The sequence below is a fragment of the Sinocyclocheilus grahami genome, unplaced genomic scaffold (assembly GCF_001515645.1).
Source record: "Sinocyclocheilus grahami isolate Dianchi unplaced genomic scaffold, SAMN03320097.WGS_v1.1 scaffold730.1, whole genome shotgun sequence".
NCBI classification, from domain to species: domain Eukaryota; kingdom Metazoa; phylum Chordata; class Actinopteri; order Cypriniformes; family Cyprinidae; genus Sinocyclocheilus; species Sinocyclocheilus grahami.
Window position 1 is genome coordinate 112659 of NW_015505909.1, and position 10128 is coordinate 122786.

At 40.3% G+C, this 10128-nt stretch overlaps 1 protein-coding gene across 1 annotated transcript in view; it reads left to right on the top strand.

Annotated features, from left to right (window-relative positions):
* The window catches only part of med23 (mediator complex subunit 23), a gene marked incomplete at its 3' end in the record, with an annotated part of 54066 nt that overhangs the window by 8065 nt on the left and 35873 nt on the right, over window positions 1-10128 (top strand). The window contains exons 8-10 of the mRNA XM_016244662.1: window positions 3189-3196; window positions 5807-5950; window positions 8421-8566. Coding sequence (XP_016100148.1) covers window positions 3189-3196; window positions 5807-5950; window positions 8421-8566 — 298 coding nt within the window. The remainder of the gene's footprint in view (window positions 1-3188; window positions 3197-5806; window positions 5951-8420; window positions 8567-10128) is intronic.

Consider the following 10128-nt stretch of genomic DNA (forward strand, 5'->3'; position numbering starts at 1 on the left):
ACACACACACTCACTCGCGCACACACACACACACACTCACGCACACACTCACTCGCACACACGCACACACTCACACGCACACACACACACACACAAAGCAGAGTTCAGTCTGTTAATAATAGTGTGATGATCAATAATAATAATGTTAATTATATCAGTAGTAGGTCACGAGGACACACATGGTGCCTTTTCCTGAGACTGACCCTTGTTCTCCCATCCACAGATAAGAAATTACAAACGAATAATTAAATAGTGTGATTTGATCAAATAATTAATGGATCCAAATTAAACAGATTTTTCACCCAAAAATGATCCTTCTGTCATCATTTACTACCCCTCACGTCATGCAATCTTATATAACTTTCTTCTGTTGAACAGAAAGAAGGTATTTTGAAGGCCATTTGGTTGAAGACTTCCAATGTTCGGACAAAAAAACTGTTTTTTGAGACATTTCTGAGAATACATTTTTAGTGTTTCTCAGAAGAAAGGAAAGACATGAGGGTGAGTAGATGATGACAGAAGGATACTTTTTGAGTGAATGATCCCTTTCACTTGTATTTGACTGCACTAATATTAATCCATGCTAGAATCACAGACACCGTGTAGTTGAGTAAGGGCCACACACACACACACACCACTGTCCCTCCTTCTGGGATGACAAAGCGTACCTGAGAATGAAGACAATCTGTTAATTTCAAGCCCTGATCGGCGCATGCTGTGTGTGTGTGTGTGTGTGTGTGTGCCGTTCAGTGTGTGTTCTGCTGGTGTTTATGGCTCTCTCTGGGTGTTGTGTGCTGCTCAGTGCAGATGCTTCACTCCCACATGCAGGGAAACCCCGCTCCTTAAGCTCAAACCCACCTCACAGTTATTCTTCTCTGTTCTGTAAACATGGATGCATTTGTGCTGCTAATAGCAGCATAGATCAGAAAAATGAAAACATTGCACATTCTGATTGCACAGGAGCTGGTGCTGTTAAACTGTGTGCCGTGTGCTTCTAAAGACCCCATGAAATCAAACCAGAGCCTTGTGTCTTTAGTCTAGAGCTAATGTCTATTCATTTTGAGCTCATCTACCTCTAAACATTGACAAATTGTTTTTAGCAGGCATGCACGTTTAAAATTTAAATGGTTTCTCTTTCCAGAAAACAGACATCACATGGGTTTATGCATATGCGTGTCCAATGAAATGCACTTTAGAATTAAAATGTCCCTCCCCCTCAAATATAAATGCCACCTGTCGGGTCAGTTATGAAATTAAATGCTTTCTTCCTCTGATTCTGGCAGGTCTGCAGGTGAGTGTGGTGTTGAGAAAGTTTAATCTACAGCGTGTTCATTGCTCTGAACTTAAGTCTATACGCCGTTTGAAAAGCCCAACAATAGAGCGAATGCACGAATCAATAGAGCGCTGCAGCGGTGATGCACTTTTGTAGGTAAACCAGTACGTTTGCATCACACAATCCCAATAGGGTTTTTCCATTGGATTTTGGGTTTTTGCAGAAAATAAGCTGTGTCCAACACGTATATGATTCTTACAGGTTTAGATCATCATGATAATCTTCACAAATCAACACAACTTTATGAATTTTGAAGCTTAAATATATTCAGCAGAAGTAAAAAGCTAAATGTAGGCTATAAACAAACTACACCACAGTCACATGACTTCAACATCAGCCATTAAGATACTTTCAGCTTTTATTTAAAACATTATCTCTGAAAGTTTGAGTTAGAATAGTGCGATTATTAGCTTATAACACGACGAGTGAGTAGACGAGTTTACCGTTCGGTGTGACGTTTAATGTCTCCTACTCTAGTCCCATTTAGATGCTTGTTAGCAACCATTTTTTTCAAGACAAGTAAAAGCTCACAAGGAGATATTACTGTTGTGTTTATGTCTTGGAATAAAATGTGTAAATATCTTGAGCTTGTGTTAAAGGAGTAGTTCACTCATAAATGAAAATGTGCTCATCCTCAGGTCATCCGAGATTAGGATGAGTGTGTTTCTTCATCAGGTTTGGAGAAATGTAGCACTGCATCAGTGTCTCAGCAATGGATGCTCTGCAGTGAATGGGTGCCGTCAGAATGAGAGTCCAAACAGCTGATAAAAACATCACAATAATCCACAGCACTCCAGTCCATCGGTTAACATGAAATGAAAAGCTGTATGCTTGTAAAAAACGAATCTGTCATTCAGGCGTTAATGTCTTGATGGATCTGTAGACGTAAATTTTCAGCAGATGTTTATTTTTGAGTGAACTCTTCCTTTAACCACAGACCGTGTTTGAGGCTTTTAACCAAAAACCCCAGCGACTTCAGGACGATGTCACCGGAAGTGCTAAAATACTCGTTTTTTGAGACATTTCTGAGAATACATTTTTAGTGTTTCTCAGAAGAAAGGAAAGACATGAGGGTGAGTAGATGATGACAGAAGGATACTTTTTGAGTGAATGATCCCTTTCACTTGTATTTGACTGCACTAATATTAATCCATGCTAGAATCACAGACACCGTGTAGTTGAGTAAGGGCCACACACACACACACACCACTGTCCCTCCTTCTGGGATGACAAAGCGTACCTGAGAATGAAGACAATCTGTTAATTTCAAGCCCTGATCGGCGCATGCTGTGTGTGTGTGTGTGTGTGTGTGTGCCGTTCAGTGTGTGTTCTGCTGGTGTTTATGGCTCTCTCTGGGTGTTGTGTGCTGCTCAGTGCAGATGCTTCACTCCCACATGCAGGGAAACACCGCTCCTTAAGCTCAAACCCACCTCACAGTTATTCTTCTCTGTTCTGTAAACATGGATGCATTTGTGCTGCTAATAGCAGCATAGATCAGAAAAATGAAAACATTGCACATTCTGATTGCACAGGAGCTGGTGCTGTTAAACTGTGTGCCGTGTGCTTCTAAAGACCCCATGAAATCAAACCAGAGCCTTGTGTCTTTAGTCTAGAGCTAATGTCTATTCATTTTGAGCTCATCTACCTCTAAACATTGACAAATTGTTTTTAGCAGACATGCACGTTTAAAATTTAAATGGTTTCTCTTTCCAGAAAACAGACATCACATGGGTTTATGCATATGCGTGTCCAATGAAATGCACTTTAGAATTAAAATGTCCCTCCCCCTCAAATATAAATGCCACCTGTCGGGTCAGTTATGAAATTAAATGCTTTCTTCCTCTGATTCTGGCAGGTCTGCAGGTGAGTGTGGTGTTGAGAAAGTTTAATCTACAGCGTGTTCATTGCTCTGAACTTAAGTCTATACGCCGTTTGAAAAGCCCAACAATAGAGCGAATGCACGAATCAATAGAGCGCTGCAGCGGTGATGCACTTTTGTAGGTAAACCAGTACGTTTGCATCACACAATCCCAATAGGGTTTTTCCATTGGATTTTGGGTTTTTGCAGAAAATAAGCTGTGTCCAACACGTATATGATTCTTACAGGTTTAGATCATCATGATAATCTTCACAAATCAACTCAACTTTATGAATTTTGAAGCTTAAATATATTCAGCAGAAGTAAAAAGCTAAATGTAGGCTATAAACAAACTACACCACAGTCACATGACTTCAACATCAGCCATTAAGATACTTTCAGCTTTTATTTAAAACATTATCTCTGAAAGTTTGAGTTAGAATAGTGCGATTATTAGCTTATAACACGACGAGTGAGTAGACGAGTTTACCGTTCGGTGTGACGTTTAATGTCTCCTACTCTAGTCCCATTTAGATGCTTGTTAGCAACCATTTTTTTCAAGACAAGTAAAAGCTCACAAGGAGATATTACTGTTGTGTTTATGTCTTGGAATAAAATGTGTAAATATCTTGAGCTTGTGTTAAAGGAGTAGTTCACTCATAAATGAAAATGTGCGTGAAATTTTGTTTAGGCGCTGTACCAAAAATAGCCACTGAACCCCATTGAATTTTTTTGAACGCATTTTCCTGTCACAAATTTATTCACAATATTACTTCTATCACAAAATAGTCACTAAATATGGAACCTGGAGAGACAGAGCATTTGAACAATATTTGTTTTGTCAAGATAAGAACAAGTTTTGATCGTAAATATTGACGCCGCCCACTAGGGGGAGGAGCCCGCCAAAAGGATTTAAAGTACATTTGTATGAAACACAATGTCAGATTTCAAAATGGATTAAACAGGAAAGCTTAAATTCTCAAAATTCATTCTATGATATCTAATTTAGGATGATTACTAAAATATGTGATGGTTGGGGAGGAAAAAAAGTGTGGCTGAGAGTGAGGTTAAACTGTTATTCAGTGATAATCTGGCCTCTCATTCTCTGCATATTCAAACTGGTTGTAATATACATTGGTGTTTGATGTTAAGAACATCAAATGTTGCCCGACGCAACTAGAAGATGTGTTTGGGAGGCTTCAAGGAATAGTTAATCTAAAACTGTTATAAAATCAAAGCCATATGTCTAAGTTATGTTCCAAATTTGAAGTTGATATCACAAAAATGTAGGTTCCTGTGAAATTTTGTTTAGGCGCTGTACCAAAAATAGCCACTGAACCCCATTGAATTTTTTTGAACGCATTTTCCTGTCACAAATTTATTCACAATATTACTTCTATCACAAAATAGTCACTAAATATGGAACCTGGAGAGACAGAGCATTTGAACAATATTTGTTTTGTCAAGATAAGAACAAGTTTTGATCGTAAATATTGACGCCGCCCACTAGGAAATGAAAACACAATGTCAGATTTCAAAATGGATTAAACAGGAAAGCTTAAATTCTCAAAATTCATTCTGTGATATCTCATTTAGGATGATTACTAAAATATGTGATGGTTGGGGAGGAAAAAAAGTGTGGCTGAGAGTGAGGTTAAACTGTTATTCAGTGATAATCTGGCCTCTCATTCTCTGCATATTCAAACTGGTTGTAATATACATTGGTGTTTGATGTTAAGAATATCAAATGTTGCCCGATGCAACTAGAAATGCAGTTTTTAATAAAATTAGAAATCTTACTAAAGTACTAAAATAACTCAAACTAAAATAAATACAACTTCATAAAATCTATATATAGACATTCCAAAAAAAACAACAACTAATAAAAGCAAAAACTAAAAAATACTAAAACTAAAATGAAAATAAAATCTAGTTCAAGACATGTATAGTTTCTGAAGACATATTTACATATAACACATGAGTCATAAAAACTGCTTGTGTAATGTTTGCGTGGTGCTTTTGGCCTCTGTGGCGCTCGAGCTCCTGGTTATGAAATACTTCTAAACATCTTTTCTGTTCCTCTGCAGAAAGAAAGGTTTGTTCAGATTTTCATGAGGTTGATTAAATGTCCATATTTGGGTTAACTGAAGTATTGATGTAACTACGTAATTAATTTGTATAGATTGCCGGGTGTTTTTTGCACTCAGGCGTCAGAACATGTGTGCGCTCTGCCAGGATGTGTCTCTGACATGCATTGAGTTAGAGAAAGAAGTGTATATTAAATTCACTTTTCACACCATCCTCATCTCCATCAGTGAATTTCCCATCCGTTGGGAGGATTATAGATCTCATGTACTGCTGTGACCACCAGTGCAGGCTTTGCTAAAGGGCTCATCGAACCGTAAAAATGACTAATGGGTCACCTTTTGATTTCATTGAGAAGTGCAGACCCAAAGACTGACCGAATCTCCACACAGAGTGCACCATTTGGGACGTCGCCACACACACACACACACACTCGCATGTGAAGTACCCTTCTGCTTCTTTCCGATCACCTGGGAAAGAGCTTCTAGCCTGTGTTTGATTGTCTCTACGCTTCTCCCTCTTGTGAACAGCTGGCCGGTCGGGGTTTGATCAAAGGCAGGGATCACCTGATGTGGGTGCTCCTGCAGTTCATCTCGGGAAGCATTCAGAAGAACGCTCTGGCTGACTTCCTGCCCGTCATGAAGCTGTTTGACCTGCTGTACCCCGAGAAAGAGGCGAGTGACTCTGCTTTCATTGCTTTCATTTAAGCGGGACACGGCGGCCTGTGAAGGCTTCATGAATTCATAATGTGACACTCTAAACATGCTGTTGGTGAAGGTCATCTGAACAAGGCTTAATTTAGTGCTAGCAGACCCTGCTAACCTCTTTTGTTCAGCCGCTCATTAGTAATCATTCAGCAGAGTCTTGGACTTGCAGTGTGCTTCAGTGCCTCGCTCTAGGACACAGAGGTGACTCTAATAAAAACTTGCTTTTATAAGGCAGAGAGTTCCGGTGCTTGATTCTGATTGGCTGAGCCGCGTTCAAAGCTGTTATAAATGACGCTACAAAGTAACACACACCTTTGTTTACGTTTGTGTGTTGCTCGGCAACCACTTTGTAGCAACCACAACTGTTTCTGAGGAGCTACATTGTTTGGTGGAAGAATACTGTGTTTATTAATATCATTACACTTTATTTGCTCTGTTTTATTCTGTGAAAGCTTACTACGTATATGCAATAACCGGTTAAGAAAAACATAAAATTAATGTGTAATTAATGCATATATCTATCAAAATGCTCCTTTCTAGTTTTTCCCCCTAGCCAACTATTGAGTTTATGGTCCTTGAATGTCATTCCTAAGGTAAATGGGATGTTACGTGTCTTTATTGTTTGCAAGTTGTTTTATTGACATCTTTCCGCGGTTGGAACACTGGTTGATCGATTACATGAGATGTGATTGATTTCAGTAAGTTGCTCTGTTTCTGATGTTCATTCATGTTTATTTGCTGCTGTAACTAGTAGTAAAGAGGAAGAGATGATCGATTCACATGCTGCTTGAACTGATGCTGATACAGTGATCCTTCACAGCACATTAAAGAGCGGCAAACCACATATCATATAAGCTTATTTTGATTACAGTTTAATAAAGCAATAAGCCCCAAGAAGCCATAGTTTACAACAGCTCCACAGAATGCAGACTTCCACAGATTCAGTTCAGTCTTATTAAATTCCCCCCTGCATGATTTAAGGGAACCATATAGTCAACAGACTGAGGGGCACAGCCAGAACCGATATCAGCCGTCTGTCATTAGTGCTGCCAATATATTAGCTCACTGTATTAGTCATTTAGGCAGTTGCTGTGATTAGTGATGTCCTCGGCTAGCTACACCGTCATAGTGGTTAGCTTTGTGCTTGTCTGTTTGTGAAGCCTAGCAGGACAGCTGATGAAACACAAGCTGCTGTGATCCAGCCATTAGCCCACAGCATCTGTGAAGGACAGACGTGCTGCGACTGCCCATCAGCCCTGGAGTTTAGCTGAAGCATGTAACGAGCACAAGGCAATTAGATGCTCGCCCAGAGGAAAGCATTAATGAGTTCTTCACGAAATAGGCAGAAGAGTCTGATTGTATCGATAATGCTATAGACTTCAGATCGCTTTAAATCCAGCTGTTAGCTCCTATTTTTAAAGGTTTCTGAAATAAGTCTCTTCTGCTCACCAAGGCTGCATTTATTTGATCAAAATACAGTAAAAACAGTAATGTTGTGAAATATTATTACGGTTTAAAACAGCTGTTTTCTATGTGAATATCTGTTAAACTGTAATGTATTTCTGTGATGCGCAGCTGTATTTTCAGCATCATTCCTCCAGTCTTCAGTGTCACATGATCTTCAGAAATCAGTATAATATGCTGATCTGCTGCTCGAGAAACATTTCTGATTATCATCAATGTTGAACACAGTCGTGCTGCACAATATTTTTGTGGAAACTGATACATTTTATTTTTCAGGATTCACAGATGAAGAGAAAGTTCAAAAGAACAGCATTTATTTGAAAAAGAAGTCTTTTGTAACATTATACATGTCTTTACTGTCACTTTTGATCAATTTAATGTGTCCTTTCTGAATAAAAGTATTAATTTCTTTAAAAATGACCACAAAATTTTGAACAGTAGTGTAAATCAATATTAAACATGAAAGTTCATAGCCAGATCCTGACACGAATGGAGGACTATGATGTTGTTGTTTTTTATAATGTAATGAAGATCATTTTCAAGTTGTAATTTGTGTTTCGGATTGTAACAACCTAGACTTGGCAAATTAAGAAAAAATTAAAGAAATGGAATCATAGATGACTACCAAGCACAAGTCTGCAGAAATGTTTATTAATGCACACCTTTGGGGGAAATTATTATTTAAAGTAACAAGTTGTATTACAGATAATGAAAGTATTTGTTACATCTTTCTATGGCACATAGATAGAGCATCCAAATTAAAGATAGTTCAAACAAAAAATAAGTTTTCTGAAGTCATATGATCCTTGAGAAACCAACTGGCATCTAGTACATTATTTACTAAAAATCTCCCTTCTACACGCTTAAATTGTGATGCACAACTCTGTGCTCAGAATGAGGGGAAGAAAGATACTGTGTAAAAGCTAGTTAGTTCTCAACAGCGTTTTGAATTACGTGTGGCTTTGTTTTGTAGTGTATTCCAGTCCCGGACATCAACAAGCCTCAGTCCACGCATGCCTTCGCAATGACCTGCATCTGGATTCACCTGAACCGCAAAGCTCAGAACGACAACTCCAAACTCCAGATCCCCATCCCACACTCGCTCAAGCTGCACCACGAGTAAGACACGCACTCTCACTCTCTCTCACACACACACACACACACACACATGTTGGTTTTTATGGTTTATGAAGGCTCTCCATAGGCATAATGGTTTTTATACTGTACAAACCGTATTTTCTATTGCCCTACACCAACCCTACCCCTAAACCTACCCCTCACAGGAGACTTTCTGCATTTTTAGATTTTCAAAAAAACTCATTCTGAATTATTTATAAGCCTTTTGAGTTATGGGGACACTCAAAATGTCCTCATAAATCACATTCTCTTTGTAATACCTATGTCATTATACAAATTTGTGTCCTCATAAACCACATTAACATGCACAACACAATCTCACTCACACACACACACACACTCTCTCTCTCACACACACACACACTCTCTCACACACACACACACTCTATCTCGCTCACACACACACTCTATCTCGCTCACACACACACACACACACACTCTGTCTCGCACACACACTCTCACTCACTTACTCTCTCACACACACACTCTCTCTCTCACACACACGCTCTATCTCTCTCACACACACACACGCTCTCTCTCACACACACACACGCTCTCTCTCACACACACACACGCTCTCTCTCACACACACACACGCTCTCTCTCACACACACACACACTCTCTCACACACACACACACTCTATCTCGCTCACACACACACTCTATCTCGCTCACACACACACTCTATCTCTCTCACACACACACTCTCTCGCGCACACACACACTCTCGCTCACACACACTCTCTCGCTCACACACACACTCTCGCTCACACACACACTCTCGCTCACACACACACTCTCGCTCACACACACACTCTCGCTCACACACACACACTCTCGCTCACGCACACACACACTCACTCACGCACACACACTCTCACTCACGCACTCACTCACTCTCACACACACACTCACACACTCTCTCTCTCACAGCCACACACACACACTCTCTCTCACTCACACACACACACACACACACACACTCTCTCTCTCTCTCACACACACACTCTCTCTCTCTCTCACACACACACTCTCTCTCTCTCTCACACACACACTCTCTCTCTCTCTCACACACACACTCTCTCTCTCTCTCACACACACACTCTCTCTCTCTCTCACACACACACTCTCTCTCTCTCTCACACACACACTCTCTCTCTCTCTCACACACACACTCTCTCTCTCTCTCACACACACACTCTCTCTCTCTCTCACACACACACTCTCTCTCTCTCTCACACACACACTCTCTCTCTCTCTCACACACACACTCTCTCTCTCTCTCTCACACACACACTCTCACTCACACACACACTCACTCTCTCACACACACACTCACTCTCTCACGCACACTCACTCTCTCACGCACACACTCTATCTCACTCACACACACACACTCACTCTCTCACACACATGCACTCTCACACACGCACACGCTCACTCTGTCATGCACACGCTCACTCTCTCACACACGCACACGCTCACTCTCTCACACACGCACACGCTCACTCTCTCACACACACTCACTCTCTCACACACACTC